Here is a 26010-nt window from a genome sequence, read left to right on the forward strand (position 1 = left end):
CTGAAAAATAGTCTGTGTAATAACCTGTGCAGCACTTTGAGACTCTTTGTGATTAAGGGCTACACAAATAAAAATGACTTGACTTGACTTCATGATTAATGATCGGGGACGCGCCCCACTAATTGTTGCTCCTGACACAGGCACACGTCTGCACACAAAGCAGGACAGGGTCGAAGAGGGGGACCACACTCAATCACGTTCCAACAGAAAAGCCTCATTAAGGTCTCCATAAAGGGTTCGCAAAATATTAAGTGACGGCAACAACGTTCAGACACAAAAAAATCGAAGGTTGCAAGCTAGCGGACTATACGGTGGGAAGAGGGATTTACACCAAGGGAACACATACGCACAGTAAGCAAACCAATGGTAGACATGGAGAGTGAGAAAGTTACTAGACCTTACTTATCCTCAAAGAAATGTCCTTACTGGTTCGTATAACCTCTGCACCTGGTGCTGCTGAATCTGTGAGGACATTTTTATCAATAAAAACGTCATGCTTTATATTACTTAATATTAATATTAATTCTAATACTTCTCAAATGGGGCAGCACGGCGGAGCAGTGGTTAACGCGTTGCGGCACAGTTCTAAGGTCTTGGGGACCTCCTGTGTGGGTTCAAATCCAGCTACCGGACTTACTGTGCGGAGTTTGTGTGTTCTCCTTGTGCTTGCGTGGGTTTCCTTCCACATTCCAAAGACATGCATTTCATTTGGATTGGCCGGTCCAAATTGTCCCTAGGTATGAATGAGCAAGCGAGTTGTCTGTCCCTGTGCCCTGCAATTGGCTGGCAACCAGTTCAGGGTGTCGCCTGCCCACTGCCCGATGATTGCTGGGATGGGCTCCAGCACCCCCGCGACCCTACTGAGGATATGCGGTGCCACTAATGAGATGAGATGAGACTTCTCGAATGTGTTATGTAACAACCACTGTTTAATATTGATACATAAAAAAGCTCAAATAAAACAAGCAATTAATGTATCTACCCCACAAGGTTTTTCACACCCAACTCACTAAAAGACGTGCCTACCAAATTGCAAGCATGTAATTGCCAAATGCTCGTCTTAGTACATGCTAGTAACAGATAACAGGGTTATTAAAATTAGCTTGCACAAAAATTACATAGAATTTTCTTTGTCAGGAAAGTGCTTATTTAAATTGCTCTGTGCACAGTATGTAAAGAAATGTACAAAAATGAGCTATCCTCACTACTTCCGAAAATTTGGGTTGTACAAGGCAGCATTGGGGTTGTTTTCTTGGTTTAGTAGTGTGATGTTCACCAGCTGAGTTCTATTGCTACATTCATGCAAGATAGAAAGTGGGATTTATCATACGCGTACCGGTCAACCTGTACGTCTTTGCCGTACAAAGTACGTTCATTATGCATTTTAAGACGTGTAGGACGTACAAGAAAGTCTGTCCTGAAAAACGCAAATTTGTCAATTATGGGTACGATCCGGTATACACCGACTATCACGAAACGGCAAATCAATCAAGTCAAACGAGTGCGCCGCGGTAGTCTCTATCTCGGTATTGTTTTTTTTCGTTGCAAACAAAGCGAGCGATTTGATGATACTGTGCGCATGCGTCTGCCGCCTGGGGATTTCCCATCTTGCATCATTCCGATCACACGTGAACAAAGCGAAAGCAGAGCAGTAGGCCTACATTACAACATAGTTTTGAATTTTCTTTGGATACAATCATCAAGTCGCAATGGCTGAACCTGAATTAAAACGCCGTAAGTCATTCTGATCTGAAAACAACAGGCGGGGTTGATGGAGTAAATTTGAAATACATGTGGTCTTAAAAAACATCGAATTTCATGTGGTAGATATGTAGTAAAAGGAAGTCTGTCTCTTTTTAGAGAACCGGCTTTTTCGGCTCAACTCATTAAAGAGAGCCGGCTCTCAAACGACTCACTTGCCTTGATGCATTATATTACAAATTATTATGTTGTATAAAGAAGGAAAAAAAAGGAAGTATAAAAGGAGAAAATGTAAAAAGAAAGGTTTGTGGTTATCCCTTTAATCAGTATATTACCAACAATAATTTAATACAGAAAATGAATTAATAATTTGAACAGGAAAATGTATTATTCTACTAAATTATATTTGCGTGTATTTTTTTCCTTCTACAGTGAACGTCCAAGCTACTTAATTTTTGAACTTTTTTTATAATAAACCTCGTTCATGTTGAGCAACTCAGTATCTGACAACAAAATGATAATTAACAATAAATATGATATAACGAAACACATGTACAATATAACATGTTAAACTACATAAATAAACACGTTTGGAAAAAAAATGTGGTGTAAGATTATTTGGTATTTTGTAAGGGAAAATACGACAGTTTGTAAGGGCATGGAGCCGTGGACGTTGACAGGTATGCATACGGGCAAAGATTCTGATCGCTGCGGTTGCTGTCCTCCTTCATACAGTTATTAGAAAGTACATCATGCTGTGGTGATCTTGTCCCGCTTCATGGCCTTCTCCATGGCCACCAGAGCGTCCGTGGCCACCTGATGCCCGAGCCCTCTGCTGCCGCTGTGGATCATAACGCACACTTGGCCCTTGTGATCCACGCCCATCTTCTTGGCGGCGTACTCGTTGTAGATCTCATCCACCACTTGGATCTCGGCGTAGTGGTTCCCCGCTCCCAGCGTTCCCAGCTGGGGGAGGCCCCTCTTCTTGGCCTTGGACGAGACCTTGTTGGGGTCGGCCTGCAGCATCCTGCCGTACTCCTCGCAGTGCTCCTTGTCCTCGGCCCAGGCGTAGCCTTCTCGCAGAGACCAGTCCACGCCCATCTCCAGCGCCTCCTCCAGGTCCTTGGCCCCCATAGGGATGACGCCTTTGGAGCCCACGCCGACGGGGATGTGGTCGAAAAGCGACTGGGCCAGTTGCTCCTTGACGGGCTGAACATCTCGCTCGTCCAGGTTGATCCTCAGCAGACGGACGCTGCCCGGGGGACACCACGGCCTCCGGGTCCTTCATGTCGAAGGCCGCCATGTTTCCTATGGCGAAGCCGTAACCCGAGTGGACGTCCGGCAAGCCGATGGATCTATGGACGATGCCGGGGAGCGCCGCCACGTTTCCGATCTGTTTCATGGCAGGAAGGAAACCGCCCACACCTCCTCATCGGGACGCATTTCGCAGTTCCTCAAACATCAGTTTTTCCAGAGGCTCGTTCACATAAAACAGTCCTTCCACCTTCATGTTGGGAACAAAGCCCTTCTTTATTCTCCAGCAATTCGTGTCAATCTTGTCCAAATATTGTAACTCGTCATTGTAGTTTCTACTCATAATTGCGGGTTCTTACTTGAACAAACACGTTTGTTTTAAAACGTGCGTATTTTAACTCCGTGTTGTACCGTGTAGAATTTGTCCAGACCTACAAATACCTGGGTGTGCAGCTGGACAACAAACTGGACTGGACTGCCAACACAGAAGCTCTATGTAGGAAAGGGCAAAGCCGACTTTACTTCCTCAGAAGGCTGGCCTCCTTCAACATCTGCAAAAAGCTCCTGAAAATATTCTATGAGACAGTAGTGGCAAGCGCCCTCTTCTATGCGGCAGCGTGTTGGGGAGGCAGCGTCAAGAAGAAGGATGCCTCTCGTCTCAATAAACTGGCTAGGAAAGCGAGCTCTGTTGTGGGCAAAGAGCTGGACAGCCTAACAACAGTAGCTGAGAGACAGGCACTGAAAAAGCTGAGGTCAATCATGGACAATCCATCGCATCCGCTTCACAGCATTATCTCCGGACAGAAGAGCAGTTTCAGTGACAGACTGCTGTCACTGTCTTGTACTACGGACAGACTGAAGAGATCTTTTCTTCCTCATGCCATGAGGCTCTTTAACTCCACCCGGCAGAGTAAAGGCCCACATTAAACCACACCACCTACATTGGATATTACCGAATCTTACTGCATTATGTGTTCTGTGTAGCACTATTTAGTTACTCTATATAACATGCTAAAGTGGGCATTTGCACGTCACACTGGGTATTTGTATATTGTATTCTTTTGGCTTTATTATTGTATTGTTCTCAGCTCAGGGATGCTGCTGGAAATGTGAATTTCCCTTAGGGGATGAATAAAGTATCTATCTATCTATCTATCTATCTATGCTTTCCTCCTAATTATGCTGCTTTCAGATGTGCTCTTTCATAATTAAGGAATTACATTTCAGCCATTACTTGTTGCCAGATTAAGAAATTCGTCCGGACGCTTTCACAAGTAGATTACAGGCCCTCCTGAGACATAACAAGTGACGATGAAACAGTTGTTGCGAATCAGATTTCGAGTTGGTGACATCAAGGCCTACTTGCAGACGTAAGGAAAACGTCAGCTAGATGGCTGTAATGTACCAAACACTAAAATCCATTTTTCTACTAAAGTATAATAGCATTTTTTTACTCTACTGTGTACTTTTAACTCATTAAAAAGGAACTGCAAATGAGTGTACTAACAACAAAAGATAAAAAATATGTTGATAATTATGTAAATTTGCCTTGCCATACATAGTCTAACTCTCCATGGCCGTCACTATTACAAACACGAGTTTTATTTATTTGTTTGTTTTTTAACCTCTGAACCTCATTGTTTTAGTACAAATTTCTATACTGGAGATCAGAAAAGTCATTCGTCCTACCTTCTTCGAACCCAATGTGACATTATGATGTCATTTTCACTCAACATTAGGAGGCAAAATGGCCAACTCTCGAGGTGAATAAAGACAACTAGATAATGTGGCTTCACTTATATTTCAAAAATGCATAATCAATAGGAATGCTCACTCTTCAGTAGGGGATCGTGCACATAGAACATTATATAGTGAAAATTGGATTTCCCCTATAAGGGTCTCAATGTGTTAATGTCATAAGACTGATTTCAACAGTGGAAAATTTTGTATCAGACAAAACATTTGTGACATTGTGTTTATTTTCATTGTTACTATTGGAATTGAGAAAAAATAGTAAAAAATACTTGTCACCTCCAAGGAAAAATAATGAAGCTTAGAGGGCAACCATGGCCTGCATAATGTAAATGTTCCCAACATGCAAATGGGTTGCACTTCTTTTGCACCTGCCAGCTTTCCCGCCAGAAAAAAACAGGAGCGAAGAGAAGACGTATGGAAGTCATGAATTAGCTACAGGAAAACACTCCAGACTTTCAGATCAGTCAAGAAATCCCTTTATAAAGTGTCCGGCTGTTTTCATATTGTTCTACTAGCTAAGAGTGCCCAAAATGGGACAATCATTTGTGGGACAAGTCCCACAACCCTTTCTATCTCAATTGGCCTTAACTTTATTAACCAAATTGAGCACTCTCAAATATTCCCTTGCGCATATGTGATTGTGAACTCGGAAACTCAAATCTAAACGGATATTCCTGTTTTCTGTCCACCGGTTTAGGATTCGGGTTGGGGCTAGGGCTAGGGTTAGGGTTAGAGTAAGGCTTGGGGTTAGGTGTTAGAGGTCAGGGTCGTAGGGTTAGGGTGTTACAGTTAGGGGTAAGGGTTTAGGATTAGGACAAGGGTTAGAGGTTAGGGTTAAGTGTTAGGGTAAGAGGGTTAGGAGGTTCAGGTCAGGGTTATGGTTAGGGGTTCAGGGTGTCAGGGTTTAGGGTGAAGGTCTCGTGGAATTGCTATTGTAAGGCTGCAGATCCTTAATGGTACCTTTTCCTTGCTCCAAATGTTTCAAAACTAGGCCCCCTCAGTCCTGCTTTGGCTCCGCGGCCCCATGTGAGCTGCTGACAAAAAGTCCACAATGCTCCTCAGACAACGAGCCAAGTGACAAAGAGCACATTTACACAAGTGAGCTTTCTGTGAAAGCAAAAAAGCAGTTTTGGAAGATATCCAAACCTCCTCCTCCCCCCCAAAAAATGGAGGCCCTTTTGCCCTTCTGCACGACACCCCACATAGTTGATTAAAAAAAAAAAATCACCATTCCAGTGATGGAGACGTGGGAGACAAATATACTGCACAACCCGCCAGTCCACGAGCACCCCAATTTAGCCAAGCCCCTCTTTACAGAACAAAAGCCTTTTAGATGCTGAGTGTATGTGAAGGCTCCAGTGGATACCATAGTGGCTTAAAGACCGTGGAGGCCTCTAAAAGACACTTATTTTACTCCCAATCTCCTTCCATTTCGCTGTCCTTACCCTCCTTTCAGCGTTCTCATCTAAAAAGTTCAACAACCGCAAGAAAGTGTCAGAAGGAGAAAGCGGGTGTGGGGAAGGGGGAGGGGGTCAGGTTGTGTGTGGAGGGTCAACATTGTGAAAATTTCCCAAAGATGCTTACCTCCTCTATACAATTAGAAGTTATATTTAGAGGAGTGCAAGGAAAGATCCATGAGAGGAAAGTGTTTTGGCCCGGCTCTCTGATCACGACCCAGTTCAGCACCGTGGATGGTCTTGGTGGCCAGTCAAATTTTTATTCTTTGGATGTGCGTTGGCTGGGAAACACACAAGTTCTCAAGCGACCACACGGTGTCCACCAATACCCCGCCACCCGACCCCCTCCCAAAAAACACACACACTCCCCCAAGCCCCTCTTGGAATAGCCACCATGCAGAGGGAGCCCATTGAGGGGAAACAGCTCCAGAAGCATACATTTTGACTGGAGCCAATGCTCCAAGGACTCTTTGTCACAGTGTCCCGCATGTCTGAGGCTAATCTGCATGCATGTTCACAAAAACAGAAGGCCACTTCTCCCAGTAAACACTTTTGAAAATTGTACGTTAGATTATGAGAAGGGAAGTAAGAACCCGGTCTGATCTGTTGATGACTTGATTTAGTAAAAATAAAAATAAAATATGTATTTAACTCATTCCGTGCTATAATGTATAAATATGTTTAAATATGAGTGCCAAAACGCAAAAATATATTTTTTTTCTGGTTAAAAAAAAAATAAAAACATTCTAAAGCATGGGAGTCAAACTCATTTCGCATTGTGGGCCTTCCCCTCATCAGTAGATATTTAGTGGGCCGGGCCACTAAAATGGTTCTATACTCTGCTATAAATGTGTTTGTCCTTTGTTTTGGTGTAAAGAAGCACAAAAAAATTTGAAACATGAAATTCAATAAACATTCCTTTCACAAAATATTTGATGAAATGCATCTAGTCTCAACTAGTATTAAAACATTTCTGAAAAGTACTGAAAAGTATTAAAAATAATGCCAAATGTAAAAAAGTAGCGAACAGTATAGATAAAAACTGAAGTGCAAAAAACTGTAATATGTACTGAGAAGTAACGAAAAATTCAGAATGTATTCAAATGTATTGAAAAGTACTGTGAAAGTATGAAAAAGTTGTAGTAGTAAAAAATGAAATGTGAAAAAAGTAAAAAATTTACTGAAAATTCTGAAAAGGTTCTAATAGCATGTATCGAAAAGTGTAGGTGTTTTCTTTTTTACATCTGCACCTCTGTTTTTTGTGCTCCTCTCAATATTTGATCGTGGGCCGAATTCAATCCACGGGCGGTATTTTTGATACCTCTCTTCGAAGGGCTTTGGTGCTGCTGATCATTAAGTATAAAGCCTTTGGAATGATTTTAGTATGGTAAATCACCACTAAATGGCAGAAATAGTGTTGATCAGATCTTTGTCCACTCATTGAGGAGACCCCATTTCTTCATTTTGCTTTGCTTCCTCTATCAATCAGCGATTGAGAGTGTTTTGGCGACCCCTGAGTGACCGAAATCGTGCGATCAGGTTACTGAAAGGTTCTCGCAAAGTTCATGCATCGTTCATGCATTAGTTTAGTATTCTTGCAATAAAATTTTATTTTTGGAAGCAAAGTGCCCTAGTTTTTATGGAAAGCAATTTTAGATATTGGAGGTATCACAAATGGAGAAAAAAAGCACAAATGTGAAAGTTCTACTTTCAAGATACTTGGCTATATTAAACTGTTGTTTACTAAAAATTGTAAAACCTAGAAACTTACTATTTTTGTAAAGCCTACATATTAGCTACAGTAATAATTTTTCTGTAAGGGCCGTTAAAAAGGAGTCGGTAAGCAACCTAGAGCAATATATTTGTCTTGCATCTTTCGGTTTGAATACTGCTTTGAGTGACTATAGCAGGGGTGGCTAACCCGGTCCTGTAGAGCCGCATGTCCTGCATGTTTTGGAGGTTTCTCTGCTCCAACACAGGTGATTCCAATCACCTGGATCGTTATCAAACTCTCACAAAACCTGCTAACAAGCTGAAAATTGGTGTCACCTGTGTTGGAGCAGAGAAACCTCCAAAACATGCAGCACGTGCGGGTCTCCAGGACCAGGTTAGCGGCCTCTGGACTATAGAAATTATTTTTACAGTAGTTGTACTATAACTGCTCTGTTCAACACTAGTCATTTTGACAACTGTCTTTAAAAAGAAAAAACGAGTCTCAATCTGTGTTAAAGTGTGCAAGCTTCTGGACACACAACAAAACAGCAACCTAAAAATCGAAACCTGCGAGCACATGCTCGAGCTTCCAGGAAGGAACTTGGTCAAACCAGACAGACGGGTCCTGTGTCACTTTTAGGGATGCACAGGAATCCAAAACAGAGTAACCGTTCAAGCAAATATAACACCTTTTGTTTGCACAAGATGTTAATCAAAATTTGTAGCTTGTCTAGCCCTTTCTAACCCCTTACTGTTCCTGTAAAATTTGCCTATAAACCCAATCCGAGACATACCCAAAGTAAATTGAAATCTGGTCTTGAAACGTTTAGAGAGTATGGACATTTTTGGTCTTTTTTGAAACTTAACACTCTAAAGTTTTGTACCAAACTAAACTAACCACTGCAAGTGCCACTAACATTGTGTAATCCCAGAGGAAGGAAACACATTTAACCTCTGAACATTCCTGTAAAATGAGTAATGAGCACAATGTCACAAATGTTGAGAGTTGTAACACACAGAAATAGAACGTTTTTATTCTAGCTTCGCAATCATGTGCCTGCAGATGAGTGTAGCATGGGCATCTTATCTGAAAAACAGGTAAGATGGTAGCTTGATGCCCTAACAGTTAGGGCCTAACTGGTGCCTTGTCAAATTTGATCTCAATCTGGAAAACTAAAAATAGTATTTTAAACATTTTTCTAATGGTAGGTCTAGTCGTAAATGTTTGACTTCTCTTTCTAGAAGTCATGAATGTGCACACTTGCACAAAATAATGTTGCGTAAAAATGAATCACCATTGGCTTTGCGCACATTTACTTTTGACTTTGATCTGAATTCCCACCGTAAATGTGGACATATTTATGTCGGGAATTTCCCATTTGAATCCGTCACTATTAATTAAATATTTTTGAAGCCGAATTATACATGATTATTATTATTATTATTTTTTTTTTATTATTATTATTATTATTAGTATTTTATTTTTATTTTATTTTTTCAAAACAGGCCCACCTAGGTTGTCACAGCTAAGGGCCATAAAAAAGTTTACAATTGGCCAAGATTAGTGTCAACCAAAAGATAAGAGGCTAACATAAGTATTGAAAATAATCTTACGAGTGTGTTCATTTTTAAATAGGAGTAATGGAGCCAATCGGACAGATACAACAGAGATTATCAAAAAAGGCAGGAACGCTTTCAAGCGGATTTTTTTTTTTTTTTTTATCTATTGGCATTATCATGTGTTTTAGAGTAAATACTTTGCATGGTTGGATACACTGGACTCTCGTGAATGTCCCTACACCATATTTGCGGGGAATCGTGTCATGAGTAGAAGTTCCCAACACTTTTGGGAGAGTTATGCCAGCTTTATGGTTTTTAAGGTATATTGTTTCAGACTGATTGTGATGTGTCTGTGACGTGTATACATTAAAATGTCTTTTATCTTGCCTACCATGTTTTGAATCTCCAGTTAATGCTGACATCGTTAGGAGGTAGGGGCGGCGGCAAGGGGGCGGTAGGGGGGGCGACAGTCCGAAGTCAGAAGTTTGAATGTTTGTTTAAAGCTTTGTACACAACATGTTAAGGGCTGCACGATTAACCGAAATCAAATCGACATTGCAACATGACGTAGTGCGGTTGTGAAACCGCAAAGCACTGTGGGTTTTTTCAAGGTTTGTAGTGAGCGATGGTGTTTTGGCCAACCTCAATTGTTACTGTTTGATTTTTCAATGAGCCGACCAATCAGAGGCAAGTTTTAAAAAAGGCACAAACCAATACACGCGATTCAAAGTTTGCAAGCACCACACTATGCCACACCCACCGTGTGAGCTCACTCAGTGTAATGGCGGACTCCGTAAACATAGTCCCAGAGACAACAAACGAGTAGGAAACACAGCTTGGACCTATTTTGGTTTGACGAGGTGGACTTGGAACAGAAGAAAACGCTCGTTGCAGAATTTGCTTTCGCGTAGTCGCTAGGTCCAGAAAAAAAGGAATTTGTATCAGCACCTTAAAAATTCCCATATCAAAAGACACGGCATGCCAACAAGTAAAAGACAAAGAAGGTGCATCTACAAGTGGACTGGGAGGTGAACACACCTCCATCAAAGCGGCATGTACGACCTTCACACTGTACGAAAAAAGTTCGCAAAGGCACAACGAAATAACCTATGCGGTGACTGGCTAAAAATGTCTAATAGTGTCCAACCCCAAAACTGCATTCTAGATAAACAATTTATAAAATAACAATGAATTTCAAAGTCACAGTTATTGAATATGAAGTCCAGCTTGACTCAAAAGATCTGCTTCATTTTGTTCTAAAACCATGTAATCAGAATAAAGTCAGCTTCTTCCAAGCGTGTCTTTCTGGTCCGGGAGGTTCTTGTCATGCTGGAACAGAAAATGGCCATGCTACACTTTAGATTTTTATATATACTTTTTTCAGTAAAACCTCAATCAAGCAATCAGATTTGTTTATACCAAGTTGATCAAGACAAAAAAATATCATAATCAAGAGCTTGTTTACTTGTATTTAAGAGTTTTGATACATTGCAAAGGTACCACCAGAATGGTAAATCTGCAAAAGACTTTTTAATAAATATGAAAATGAAATGACTTGGCAATTTTATCATCCTAGAGATCAAATTAACAGTGGCAATCAACTATTTATTAAGACAGTGAAAGTTCATTTCACCATTTATCTGCTATTGCAAGTCACTTTCTGTTGTTTGTCAGCTTCCTAAGTCATGCCTGAAAAAAAGGTGGAATAGCACACAAAATTATGTTGAAAAATGTTACAAGTATTTCTCGTATTTCCCCCCCAATTTTTGTTTTTAGTCACATGGTCACTTTCAGTTGATTTTACCCCACACTGGCGCTCCCTGGGCATGACATCAACAACATGCCGTGCAATTCTGTGCAGCCAGGCACCTGCTTATGCGTCAAACGCACACACCAAAAACAGAACCCTGAATGAATTGCGGTTATGCGCGTGAGGTTGTGGAACCAAGGTAGCGGTTGTTCAAGCAGGCAATGCCATCTCCATCTCAGAGATTTTTTGTGGGTGTCAATTAACTCCTTAAAGTTCCTGCAAAAATTGCTTGCTTAAACTGTTTTGAGAATATGGACGGTTTTGGTCTCTTTTGACTGGTAAGACTCTGAAGTTTTGTCCGAACTTGAAAAAAAATCTCTGCAAGTGCTTCTAATATTGAGTAATTTAAATTGGAACACACAGAAATAGAAGGCTTTTATTCTTGCTTGCCTGCATAGCTTGAAGCCTTACCTGTTACCTTGTCAAATTTGTTCACAATCTGAAAAACTGAAACATGTATTTTACACATTTCTAAGGGGTAAGTCTACCTGTTTCCAAAAGTGGAAATTTAGAAATAGAAGGCTTTTATTCTTGCTTGCCTGCATAGCTTGAAGCCTTACCTGTTACCTTGTCAAATTTGTTCACAATCTGAAAAAATGAAACATGTATTTTACACATTTCTAAGGGGTAAGTCTACCTGTTTCCAAAAGTGGAAATTCGGAGACAAGTATTTTACTTTGGCCATTTTTTTAGGCATTGTAAAGGAGCATTAAATGTTAGTTGTCCTTCTATTTTCAGAAGTCAAACAATTGTGCTCACCTGCACGTTAAATGGTGCGTAAAAATGAATCATGAGCGGCATAACGGACTTTGATTTTGCGGTCTAATTTGAATACACAGTGAATATCTGCGCAATGTTCTGTTCAGAATTTTATCGGCAAACCAAGTGTTAATAATCATTTAAATCGGTTACTATTGGCTAAAGATATTCGGAGCTAAAGGAGGCAATCTCCCTTTTATCAAACAAGCCCTTACTGGCTAATGCAGGCTGTGGATTGTAAAAAAAAAAGCCTGCTATTGGCTGAGAGTCGTGTCAATCAAAATGCCAGGGGCTAACAGCCTCATTAAAAATAATTTTATGAGTCTGTTTTTTGTGAATGGAAATGATGTGGCAAAATGAACGGATTACAACAGGGAATGTCCAACGATGCAGAAATGCTTTTAGGCGGATAATTTTTATCTGTCGACATTATCGTGTGTTTTCGAGGAACTATTTTCTACGGTTGGATTCACTTGATGGATCGGCATGTAATGCCTCAATTTTTTCAGAATATGAACTCATCAGCTGACTTCTTTGGGACTTTTAGGTGAGCTATCATGGCTTGATAGTTTGTCAGGTTAATTTGCCACCACCATCTTGTCATTCTGGATCTGAAACTCCCATCGGATCTTGGGCTGTTTGTTGGACTTCCATTCAATATACAGACGTTCTTTGCATGCCAGAATCTTGTACCCTGCTACGACGTGTTGGAGTGTTTTGGGGCCTTCTCCATACCGGCTGCACCGAGGGTCTTTTTTGATGTGGTAGTAGACCCAAAAGTGGACACCCTTCTTGAATCAGCACTTAATTCAAAGAGCGACTGCTAATATATATATATATATATATATATATATATATATATATATATTTATTATTTTTTTTATATATAATATGTGTGTACGTAGGGCAGCACAGCTGCGCAGTTCTGAGGTCATGAGATCGAACCTCCCTGTGTGGAGTTTGCATGTTCTCCCCGTGCTCGTGTGGGTTTCCTCCGGGCACTCCGATTTTCTCCCACATTCCAAAGACATGTCAGGTTAATTGGACGGTCCAAATTGTCGCTTGGTGTAAACGAGCGAGTGAGTTGTCTAACTCTATGTGCCCTGTGACTGGCTGGCAACCAGTTCAGAGTGCCCCCTGCCCACTGCTCGAGGATGGCTGGGATGGGCTCCAGCAACCCCGCGACCCTACTCAGGATAAGATGTGCAGATTATGTATGTATGTATGTATGTATATAAAGACAATTTGGACCACCCAATTAACCTGACATGCATGACTTTGGAATCTGAGAGGAAACCGAAGTGCCTGGTGGAAAACCACGCAAGCATGGGGAGAACATGCAAACTACGGACAGGATGGCTGAACCGTTCGTGTGTGTGTGTGTGTTGGTATATTCCTCAAAAATATTACAAAACAAACTTCCACCTTAAACGTCATATTTATTGTTATTTAGTTACTCAATAAAACATATACAGATATATACAATATGCAGGAAAACAGACGACTGCATTTTACTTATCTTTTAAAAAGTAAACAAAAAAAATCAGTTCATAAATTGCTGTCGCAGTCCTCCAACTATTGTTTCAGAAATTCAAATTCGATTGAAGCTTTATTTAAAGATAACAAGTTTGCTCAACACACAGCATTTTTTTCTAATCTTATTATACATGTGCAATACCAATAACCTTTTTTTCAATTCCCTTATTAAAAGAATGCAATTCCCAATGGCTGAATTGTATACACGGTTGAGCTCATGGATACAAAAAGAGAGAAATTTCCTATAATACAAGTAAACAGCAGCAATGATACAGGTAACACGTTGCTTAGACATGGAGGCATATTGTTGCATATGAAAAAAACAAACATACATTCATGTATATATGTCATTTGTTATGTATTTAATTCAATTTCAAAAGTGGGTTCATTTGAAGCGGACAAACGAGTAAAATGAGCCAAAGTCAGATTGAAGATTTGGGAGGAACAGTTGCTATAACAATGGGTTCATATATATTTACATTAGAGCTGAATGCGTAAGTGAGATGATCAGAAAGGCCATATTGACTAACAGTATTACCAAAACAAATATTACTTCATCACATGTCAACTGTAACACAGGGGTTGGGAACCTATGGATCACAAGCCATATATAGCTCTTTTCATGCGTACATATGGCTCAGAGATCAAATTTGACATTATTCGGTGGCATTCCTAAGTCGGATGGTTAAAACCAGATCTCAGTATACAGTATGTGAAACTGAAACAACACTGAGTTTACATTTTCTTCAGTCCAGTTTATGTAGGGCAGATTTACAGTAAGAGTGTCCCACCAACATACCCTGTATTGTCATAGGTCGCTAAGAAACCTTTTAAATGGAAGCTAATTAAACTATGTATGTTTACTGTTGAGATACTTTATGATGAGGACTCACAGAACAAACTGCAAATACTTGACAAACGCCAGCAAACCGCTTAGCGCAATTTGATTGGGTGACCGGTAGAGGTGGGCTGATCCCTGCACACAGCGCAAAGCACTCCATTCGCTCGCTCTCTCGCTCAGTGCGGTCAGCGTCGAAGGTAAATACAAAGATATCCTTGTTGTTTGTAGCATTCTGTGACATTTTTACAGAATACATTTTCCTGCACCTTGTTTTGAAACCATTATTTAGGACAAAAAACGTTGGTCAAATAAGCCTCAACATTCTGGTGCCGAATTTTAGGTGGTATATTTTTATTGAAATGGGACACAGGCTCTTGTACTTTTATTATATCATTGATTTACTCAAATCATCAAATGACACACAGTGAAATCAAGTTTACTGAAGAATTAGCCTTTGTCTGAAGAGCGGGTTTGGCGGTTTTGTTAAATTTTGTAATGAAATAGATGGTGTGGATCCCCCCCAAAAAACCTAAATACTAATGCTTTTATGGCTCTTTTATGGCTACAATGAGTTAACGCTTAGCTCTCAAACAGCCAGTGGCCACTGAATTGATCTGCTTTTGCTAGCTCATAATCGTTATTGAACAAGTTATACTTTTTCTTCAAAACAAAATATAAAACAAAAGAAACCAACAAAAAAAGCAAAGAAAAAAAACTACATGTGGGTTTGAGGTTTTTTTCAAACCGGGCATCGTCGAGTCAAGCCACACTGTGCCGTCCTGCAGTCAGAGTGAGTGACTGCATGTGTTCGACAAGAAAATGGTACTCCCGTGCGCTTTATTGTGTATTTTTAAAGTATGTTTGCATGAATGTGTTACGGCCATTCAATCCCTGAACAAGCAAAAACAATGCCTGCACTTTCCACATTTCATCACGATCATTCATCGTCGTTTGTCTCCGATCTGAGTCTGTTCTCTTGGGTGGCCATTTCTATTCAAGTCAGTGCCGCCACAAAAGACCCAAATCGGTTAGAAATATCTGAATGCAGGGAGCGCCAAGACGAAACGGGGCCTCCTCGGCCCTTGCTGTCCCCCAACTCATTCGTGCAATGGACGGACAGGCACTGAAGGTGGTTCCCTTCTCCACCGCTGCTGACCCCGGGGGTTCCGACTCCAGCCTTGCTCTGGGATAGCTCAGATTCTGCAGGCAGGCAAAGGTCAGAAAATATGCCAAATTAGCAAAATTACACAACTGATGGATGGCGCATTTATTCCAAATTACACTATTTTTCATTGTTTTATTTTCAGGACGAACTCAAAACTCCAAGCACTATTTTGTTAACATTGTTTCCTACTTATCCTATTCTTTCATTTGTTTTATTTTTCTCTTTTAAGTCTTTGTGTTTATCATGTCTAATCTAGTTGCAAACAATGTTCACGCTATTGTTATCAATCACAATAAAGACAATTCTAATTGTAATTCTAAATACAATTTAATGCAGTGCTCTGTCGATAATTATTTTTTTCCAGTATCCAATGTTTAGAAAATATCTATATATTCAAATATTATTTTTTAAATAAAAAATGTATTGTTTAAATAAATGTAAAGGAAAATAAGAATTCAAATGAGACATGTAATAAGTAAAATATACATTTTTTTAAATAAGAGTAAGATGATCAAAATGTATAGCTTTTTGCTTTTTTTTATTTTCCCTCTTTTTGTCTTTCGTTGGGAAAGGCTGGGTAATACTTTGAAGAAAAAAAGTGCTTTTTGCTCATTTTTAGTCTCTGTAAATTGTACTTCCTTGGACTCAATTTTGATTGCACTACAGATTATAGCAACATCTAGTGGAAAAATATAAAACACTGTCCCATTAAAACACGGAATGTTTTTGTTTTTTTATCAGCGCTGTTTTTGTGGAAAACCCCAATTGGCCCAACCTCACCCGGATCCTAGGTTCAGCGGTCGCCAACACAATCGAGTTTGAGACCCCTGATCAAGTTGTATTTCTTCCCTGCATTTTCCTTCTCTCTTAGGTGCAAATCTGCACTGAGGCCTCTTTTGGGGGTCAATAGGGACAGTGACAAATCTGCCCTTTAACCCTGCTTGACCCGATTTATTAGTATAATGGCCGCACTGCCGCATCGACCTGGAGTCACAGAGATGCGGACGCACATATTAAACAGCTCCCTGGAAAATCTATATGCGGTTCGATTATACATCATATTAAAAAATCTGCTGTGCCGGGGAGTTAATGCTGACGCCCGCGGTGCACACATAGAGGAAAATCACTCGGAGTGGTGTAATGAAAAACTTAGTCAAGGGGAAGATTGACGAGGACAGGAAGGGCTTTCTAAACGATATTTCATCTGCCAATATGGCGCCGATCGCGGGGCAGGGAGGAAGAGAAGATCGGAGGGAGGGGGGGAGGGTTTACATGCATTGGATTTCTTGTTTCTTTCAGCCAAAAGCAAATAGGAAGTGTGTAAAGACATTAAATCTGTTTACTCTCCCATCTTCTTTGCACAAACACGCGCAAACACTCAAGGTTTGCAAGTTCAAACATTTTCTTCTGAGGGAAAGATAAAGAAAAATTAAAAGATATATCGGCTGGTTTGATTTATTTTAACGCTAAAATATATATTTTGAAAATTCATACATTAAAGGAAGAGTGTAAGTCAGGAGTCTACAACTCAATTGAGTTGGGGCCACCGAAACTAGGATGCGGATGAGGTTGGGCCAAATGGGGTTTTCCACAAATACAGTGCTGTTAAAAAAATTCTGCTTTTCTTAAAAGGACAGGAAGACTACAAACTACTGAGACTAAAAGTGAGAAAAAAGCACCCTTTTCTGCCCATTTTTACCCGGCTTTTCTCAAAAAAAGACAAAAACAAGAGACAACGTTAATTTTTGAAAAGAAATAAAGAAGGGAAGAAAAAATAAGAAAATATGGCAAAGAAGGAAAATAGGATTAAAAACAAAATTAGGCAAAAAGAAAGCAAAACAAGGACAATGGAGAAAAAGAAAACAAAGGAAGGAAAGAAAGAAAAGAAAGGAGTTCAAAGTGAAAAAAAGACAACAAAGTCAAGTTATGTTTATTTGTGTAGCCCTTAATCACAGAGTCTCAAGGGGCTGCACAGATCAGAGTATTGCAAACTACAGACTATTACGACAACATCCCCTCATCTAAAACCTACATGAGGGCAAATAATACACATATTATTAACATAAAATATAGGTTAGTCATATGCAATAGAGTAGAAGTGTGTTTTAAGCGTATATTTAAACATTTCCACTGATGTTGCAGCGGAAATATAAGTAAAAAGCTAGGAAAAAAGAAACAAAAGAGAAGATAAAGGGAAAACATAAATTACAAAGACGAAAAAAGGAAGAAAAAAGAAAAAGAACAAAAAACTGATTTTTCAGAGTCCCCTGATCAGTAAATTGTCAATTAAAATGTATTATTGTGTTAAAAATGTATATTGTGCACAAAATGAAAAACTTTTTTTTTGTTCATGGAAATTATGACTCCAATAAATTATAATAGCATTTATTTTTTCACTCTTCAGTGAAATTTTAACTCATTTAAGCTTCAAACCTTTTTTATACTAAGCAACTTTTAAGTCAAGCAACTTGACTGTGTGAAATAACAAAATGGCAATACATATTGAATTTTCAGTGCAACAACAAATAAACTACAAAATACGAGAATAAACCAAAAATTTTCGTTTTGTTTTGTTTTTTTCAAAAAGCTAATCGGAACACACATCCCAAAAAAACACAGGAAACATACTGTAAATATATTTACAAATGTAAAAAAAAACAACATAAAATACAAAACTATTTTAACCTTTTATATACTCAACTAATTAAAAGTCAACAACACAGAATCCATTGAAAAAAATCCATGTAGACCAATCACAAGGGGGAAAAACGATCTTGAAAGGATCTGGCTTTCTATTGTTTTAAATAACGAAACCTGATGTAACCTGCTGCTGGATGTGCTGTTATGTTTAATGTGCATTAGTGTTGTGTAAATATTTTAGGGGTAATAATAGTTGTACTGTGAATTCACAAATCCTGTCCTGTCCTGGCCATGCAGCAAGGGCATCCAAGGGAGGGAGACACATGCTTGTCCCCCAGCCTGTCTGGACTGTGACCAACGGAATGGAAAAGTGGAGGATTTGGTAAAAGGTCAGGCAGCCGAGCCTCCCCGTTGTTTCGTTTGAATCTGTGAGGATTTGGGAAAATACTTTTTACTGGGGAGGCGAGACGTTAAGAATGCGGACAGAACCGGGAGGTGCGGCTGACGAGATCTAACATTTGCCAGCGTGTTCAGTGATACACCTCAGTGTGGTAGAGCTTCAGCCCTGCAGCTCTTATCACCTCCTACCGCCCGCTCCCTCGTCTCAGCAGCCGGCGGCGGATCATGCTAGCTGGGCACAGTGGGGTCCGCACCGGCCTGAATGGGCAGCCAAGCGTTCCCCCGGCTCACTACTGTCACACAGCAAACTGACGCACGCAGGCACGGTCAGCTAATTTTTAATAATTTTTAAACAAGTTACAAAACATGTTCTAAAATGGGTAACAATAATTGATAAGGAAAACCAGTGCCACAGAGCCTACCAGAAAGTTCACAGACAAGCAAAACAAAACATTATCTGTGCCGCTTTTCCTCAGTGGGGTTGTAGGGTTGCTGGAGCCCATCCCAGCTATCAGGCAGTGGGCAGGGCACACAGAGACAGACAACTCACTCGCTCATTCACAGAGTACCCAGAGAAAACCCACACAAGCACGTGGGAACATGCAAACTGCCAAGAGGATGGATGATAGCTGGATTTGAACCCACGACCTCAGAACTCACCACTCAGCTGCCGAGCCACCCGTGTCAGATATTTACTTTGTTTTAAATTTTACTTTTTTAATTTTAGTTAAAATTGTTGAGATTCTCGTTTGTTGTATTATTTTACAATTATCAATTTTACATCCAACCAAAAAAGCCTTCTCAAATATCAATTTGAAATGAGAAAAATTGTGTATGTGGCGAAATATGTTTCAATACTTGTTAATACCCACCCGCACATTTAACAGGTCATGATTTTTTGCTAATTACTTAAATCATTTTATATATATATATATATATATATATATATATATATATATATATATAGAGAGAGAGAGAGAGAGAGAGAGAGAGAGAGAGATTTTTTTTATGAATGAAGGGGTTTTTTTTTTTTACCGCTTGGATGTGTTAAATAATACACACTGTCCCTTTAACGCAGGGCTCTTAAACTCACTGGAGCTAGGGTCCAGGTGAGGTTGGGCCAACTAGGTTTTTCCACCCAAAAAGTGCTGATAAAAACATTCTGCAGTTCATAAAGGGACATTGAGTAATTCATTGCCCACTAGGTATCGTTGTATTATGTCGCGCAACCAAAAATCTTACCAAGTACAAGAAAGAATACAAAGTGACCAAAAACTACCCTTTTTCATTTCATTTTTCACCCTGCCTTTCACAAAGAAAGAGAAAAAGAAGCAAAATAGTTAAAAAAAAATGAAAACGAGAAAGAAACAGGAAAAAAGAAAGAAAAAAAGAAAAGAAAAACAGCATCAAAAGCGAAAAGGAAATTAGGAATATAGAGAAAAATAGGGGAAAATAAAGAAAAAAAGAAGAAAAGAAAAAAGCAACAAAGCATAAATTGAAACCGGGGAAAAAATAAAGAAAGATATAAAAAAAGGTTTAAAAAAAGACGAAAAAATAACAACAAAAAATACCTGCTTTTTTTTGCTCTTTGTCCTTTCTTATATTTTTTTTCTTCACCCCTCTTTTCATTTGATCAGTTCCACATTCCTTGCTCTTTTCATTATTTTCTTATTTCTCTTCTTTTTCTTTCTCCTTGTCTTCCTTTTTTTCTTTTTCACCGTTTTTCTTTTCTATTTTTCTGCTTTTTTTCTTTTCATCTTCTTATTCTTCAGTTTTTTTTTAACGCAATAAGGTGCCGTTCATTCACTTTGAGTCGCCGTAGTTTTTGTTTTTGTAGTTTATGGTTGCATGACACAATACCACAACAGGTGGTCACGTCCAGTCAAGTCAATTCATGTTTATTTGTATAGCCCTTAATCACAAGGAGTCTTAAAGGGCTGCACACACCACAGATTATTGCAAACTATAGACTATTATTACACCATCCCCTAATTTAAAACCTACATGAGAGCAAGGAAAAACTCAAAAACCTCAGCATGAGAAATATAAAGAAACCTTGAGAAGGGACTGCACATGAGATGAGGTAATCCCCCTTCCAATGACCAGGCTGCAATTGATATTGCATTAACAAAAAAATAAAATTTAAAAACAAAATATAAAAAAAATTAAAGTTTAATATAAAATAAAAAATAAAACATAAAGGATTACCAGGTTGCAATGCATGCAGCATTTTAACAAACAATACACACATTCTCAACAGGAAATATTTTAAGCTTCGATTTAAACCGTTACACTGAGGTTGCAGATCTAATCTCAAAGGGCAGAGCATTCCACAGCACGAGGGCCTGAATGGATGCATTATTTTAAATGCTCGTAGGTCGACAAATTCACATTTATTTTACATGAGCCTTATCTAGAGGGAGCTGTCACAATTGTCTGCCATCTTGCTGCTACGGGTAACCAAAAATTTCCCAAAAATGAGAAGTATAATTAGTGCATTTTGGTCAAATTATTACACATTAACTTTCACATTAAGGCGGGGGCCTTAAACTGTCCTCCCAAGGGCCACAATTGGCCCCCAGGCCGCGAGTTTGAGACCCCTACTTTAATGGTTAAAACAAAAAAGTAATTACAATTTGACACCATGATCAAATTTCATGTATGTTTTAAATACTACAGATTGAAGAGCATCCCTTCAACTGAAGACATTCTCCGTGTCAAAACCAAAAATGCTTGTGTGCAATCCGACACTGCGTGAGCTTAAATCCCGAGTCACCGCAACGGTTTACACTTAAGGAATTCTGAACACCCATTAAGATGTGCGCGCCAGTGGCCGCTCGCCAACTAACACAGATTTCATTTTCACGATATTATCAATAGAGAACTATTCATCTCTGGGCGGCGAGAAGCAATAAGTAAGAGGTGGGAGCGTTATACCCGAGGAAGAAAACATAGTTAACCCCTTAAAGTAGAGGTGTGTAGTGACAGAGTACATTTACTTTGTACTCCGTTACATTTACTTAAGTAAATTTTGGGACATTTTGTACTTCTAAGATTATTTACATTCTATACTTTTACTTTTACTTGAGTAAATTTGTAAAGGAAAAACGAGTACTTGTACTCCGCTACATTAGGCAACATGAAAGTCATTACTTTGTTACTTAATAAATTACCTCACGTAAGTATAGCACATTTAGTATGACACATAACTCTGCCAGGCTTTACAATGTTTAACTGAACAAACATAGCAGCCTCATCACGTGACCATATTCAACTTCAGCAGGGGAAATTTTGTTTATGGATGAAACAGATCGAAAATGTTGCCTAGCAATACCGAATATGAAAACAAAGAAGAGGAGGAGAACCCCTGGCCTCACATCAAAAGCATGTTCCCTTTAAAAAGAGGGGCAAACACCAGCTACAATATGCAATTTCTCCTTTGTTCAAGTTCATGGGCCAGCTTCTTCTGCTTGCAGAACCTCATCTCATCTCATCTCATTAGCTGCACCGCTTATCCTTAGTAGGGTCGCGGGGGTGCTGGAGCCCATCCCAGCAATCATCGGGCAGTGGGCAGGGGACACCCTGAACTGGTTGCCAGCCAATCGCAGGGCACACAGGGACAGACAACTCGCTCGCTCATTCACACCTAGGGACAATTTGGACCGGCCAATCCACCTGAAATGCATGTCTTTGGAATGTGGGAGTAAACCGGAGTGCCCGGAGGAAACCCATGCAAGCACGGGGAGAACATACAAACATACAAATTCCGCACAGGAAGTCCGGTAGCTGGATTTGAACCCACGCAGGAGGTTCCCAAGGCCTTAGAACTGTGCCGCACACGCGCTAACCGCTGCGCCGCCGATGTCTCTCAAATGCATCATTTCAAATATCATTCGGATGGTTAAAGTCTTGGTATTCAAGAAATGCCAAACATTTCTTAGTTTCTATTTTCTTTTTCGCTCGCAACTTAACTGTGCATATGACAATAAACACTTGGAATTGAGTTTAATTAACTCAACTCATCACAGCAACATCAAGATTGTTCTAAAACAAGATACCGGGAAAATATAAAGCCGCATAGCTCACCTAAGTTCTCACGTTCAATAATGATACGCAATCATGGTCTTCTTACAACCGTAAGTGAAGTAAATCCAGGAGAGTAAATTATTTGCAAATACAGACTAATAAAACATGTTTCTTTATGGTGTACTTTAGCAAGCTTGCTAAGCCATTGATAAACTCGGCCAATTGCAGGGTTTGTTTTGGCCATCTAGCCAATCGGAGGCTCCGAATAACTTCAGCCAATAGCGATCGATTTAACGGATGATTGACACATCTTTTTCGGCCAATTGCAGGGTTCGTTTGGCCCTCTAGCCAATCCGAGGCTCTGAATAACTTCAGCCAATAGCGATCGATTCAATGGATGATTGATACATCTTTTTCGGCCAATTGCAGGGTTTGTTTTGGCGCTCTAGCCAATCCGAGGCTCCGAATAACTTCAGCCAATAGTGATCGATTCAAATGATGATTGACACATTGGTTAGCCAATGAAACGCCGGTAAATAAATCCCAGCATACACCGCGGACTACTTGGCGTTCGGGGGAAAATCTAGTCGGCGGCGGCAAGTTAGTTGCAAGACTTTGCGAATTAATTTCGTTCCATAAATAAGGCGCACTGTATTATAAGGCGCATGGTCAGCTTTTGAAAAAAATTAAGACTTTTAGGTGCGCCTTATAGTGCGGAAAATACGGTATTTTTCTGTTGATGGACTTTGATAATTTGATGATCTGATTGGTTGTTTAAAAAAAATCAATACATATGACGTTGCTACAGTTACTCGGTACTTGAGTAATTTGAGTCCTTTTTAAATTTTACTCAAGTAAGTATTTGGATGACTACTTTTACTTTTTCTTGATTAAAATATTTGGCTACTCTACACACCTCTGAAAAGAAGTACTCTGAGTTGTAGAACGTTTTTATTCCTTGCCTGAATTTTTTTCGCAATCAAATGCCAGCTGATGTGTGTGAGAAGGGCATCTAAAGTGTAAAAGAGGTGAGACAATAGTTTGAAGCCCTACCTAGTAATTTGTCAAATTTCATCACAATCTGAAAAACTTAACATTGTATTTTACTCGTTTTTCTAAAGGTAAGTTTAGGCGTTCCCAAAAGTGGCCATTCGGAGATGACCAGTTTACAACACTCAATACTTTGTCAAATGTGTATTTCATTCTGAGGAGTTTTTTAGATATTTTGAAAGAGTTCCAAATGTTTGACTTCTTTTTCCGGAGTCAATTCATGATTGTGCACACTTGAGCGTAATATTAGTGCGCAAAAGTGGATCCCGAGTAGCATTTGTGCACATTTGCGCTGTGATTTAAATAAATAACAAAAGGCGATCTGTTTTATCAAACAGGCCTGTATAGGCTATTGCAGGCTGTGGACCATGAAAAAAGCCTGCTATTGGCCGATACTAGTGTCAATCAAGAGGTCAGAGGCTAAGGACCATATTTGAAATATTTGTGAGTAAGTTTATATTTAAAGTGGAGTTTTGGAGGGAAAGGACCAGATTCCAATAAAGAACGTTCAATGAAGCGGAAATGCTTTTAGGCGGATTTTTTTTTTTTAATCTGCCAACATTATCCAGTGGACTTTATGGTGAGTTACCCTGGCTTTGTACTTTTTAGGTAACTCATTTGGGACTAATTGTGATGTTTTTAAGTTGAGTACATTTTGAAATATGATAAGTGGCATGATGTATTTCATTGATTGGTGACATCTCACAGACACATATTAGATTAACGTTAAGTGGTTTATGAATTTTTGAACGCATCACCTGATTACTACAGCGATCGGCTGAACGAATACTACAATCAGGCGTGATTCGTTTGTATCAAATTCACATAAAGTGTGAAACTGTGTTATCTAGTGCTTGGTGCTGAAGCTCTCTCTCAAACACAAATACACATGTAGTAAGGAGTAGTGTTGTGTCTTTTGCAAACGTATTGGCCCTATGAGCCAGCTCTTTGAAGTGACCTACAGGAGCCAGCTCCCCAGCAATCATGTGTCATTTTAATCATCGAAATAGTCATGTGTCGTTTCCGAACAAATTGGCTCTATGAAGTGAACAACTGAAGCCGGCTCCCCACCAATCCAGAGCTGGCTTCCTTAAAGATTGTGTTGTGTGGATCACAAACGTCATGGCTCTCTGAGTTGAAAAATGGGAGCCCGCTCCCCGCTAATCCAGAGCCGGCTTATTTTGAGACAGTATGTGTCATTTACAAACGTAACATCCCTATGAGTCTTTGAAGTGAATGATGGTGAATGAGAGTCGTCTCCTTTTGAGATAGTCATGTGTTGTTTTTGACAATAAAAAACGATTCAAAGTAGTGAACTATCTCAACAGAAGCTGGGTCTCGATTAGCGGGGAGCGGCTCCCTTTGAGATAGAGAGTTATGTCTTTCACAAACATAAGGGCTTTATGAACCTGCTCTTTTGGAGTGCGTACACATTACAGACTCAAAGTTTAAATAAATTATCTGATTCAATTACTAATTTTTTGCTAACTAATTGCAAAATATTTTATTCAAATGGGAAATACAGAAAGAGAAGCTGTCTGAATATAGAAGGAGAGGGTTAGGGTTTGAACAGAAGCTCAAACAACATGGATGCGTTTTGCATGTAACTTTTGGTGAGTTTCTACCTTAGAAAACCGAATGCAGCCCTACCTCACACAGACCCTAGTTTCGGCGGCCCTCGGGTATTTGAGTTTGAGACCCCTGCTTTACACAAAAAAAAAAAGCGACCACACGATGAAGGTGTTAAATCTGAGTCAGATCAGGAAGCTTCTCCTGATTGTTGTGGCCAGTGCTATCTGCTTTACGTTAGTGAGCAAACCCCTATCAATAAAAACCTCCAGTAAAGGGATGCGTGATGCTAGGCTGTACTTACCTAAGACACACTACAGGAAGTGGACCCCTACAACTCAGGTGGTTGTGGGATCTGCTGACTGTGATATTATTTGACTGATCAATTTGGTTCTTACACCTTTTTCAAGCTAAAAGCTACACTTTGTTCCTAATTAGCGCAAAGGGCACACAGTTTGATTTGAATTTCGAAAAAAGCAACTTAGCTAGATTTCTTGCTCAATAGCTAAAATGTAGCTTGATAGTTGGCTAGAAAAGTAAAAAGGTAAAAAAAAAACTAAGAGGGAGCTAGATATTTAAGTAGAAAACTAAATAGGCAAAAAACTAAAGAGGAGCTTGATAGATAGCTAAAAGAGTAAAAAGCCAACAAAATAGCCAAATAGAAAGCTAAAAAAAGCTATGTAGTTAACTACAAAAGAGGCCAAAATTTAGGGTGATAACTAGCAAAAAAAAAGATCAAATGTTAGCTAGGTAGCATGAACATTTTTAAAAGACG

The 26010-nt window shown here is 39.5% G+C and overlaps 1 protein-coding gene and 1 pseudogene across 2 annotated transcripts in view; both read right to left on the reverse strand.

Moving 5' to 3' along the window:
• Positions 1 to 2451: 2451 nt before the first annotated feature.
• On the reverse strand, positions 2452 to 3361 carry LOC148364949 (RNA-splicing ligase RTCB pseudogene; annotated as a pseudogene).
• A 10067-nt stretch (positions 3362 to 13428) lies between these two features.
• mn1b (MN1 proto-oncogene, transcriptional regulator b) overlaps positions 13429 to 26010 on the reverse strand; it is a 39444-nt gene continuing 26862 nt past the window's right edge. Inside the window, exon 2 of one of the 2 annotated variants that reach the window (XM_088335306.1) lies at positions 13429 to 15586. In XM_088335306.1, coding sequence (XP_088191432.1) covers positions 15381 to 15586 — 206 coding nt within the window. In that variant the 3' untranslated portion in view covers positions 13429 to 15380. The remainder of the gene's footprint in view (positions 15587 to 26010) is intronic. The other variant, XR_015850447.1, reaches the window with a different exon arrangement.

Source organism: Urocampus carinirostris, chromosome 5 (genome assembly GCF_059441175.1).
Source record: "Urocampus carinirostris isolate Australia breed hairy pipefish chromosome 5, RoL_Ucar_1.0, whole genome shotgun sequence".
In the NCBI taxonomy this organism is placed as follows: Eukaryota; Metazoa; Chordata; class Actinopteri; order Syngnathiformes; family Syngnathidae; genus Urocampus; species Urocampus carinirostris.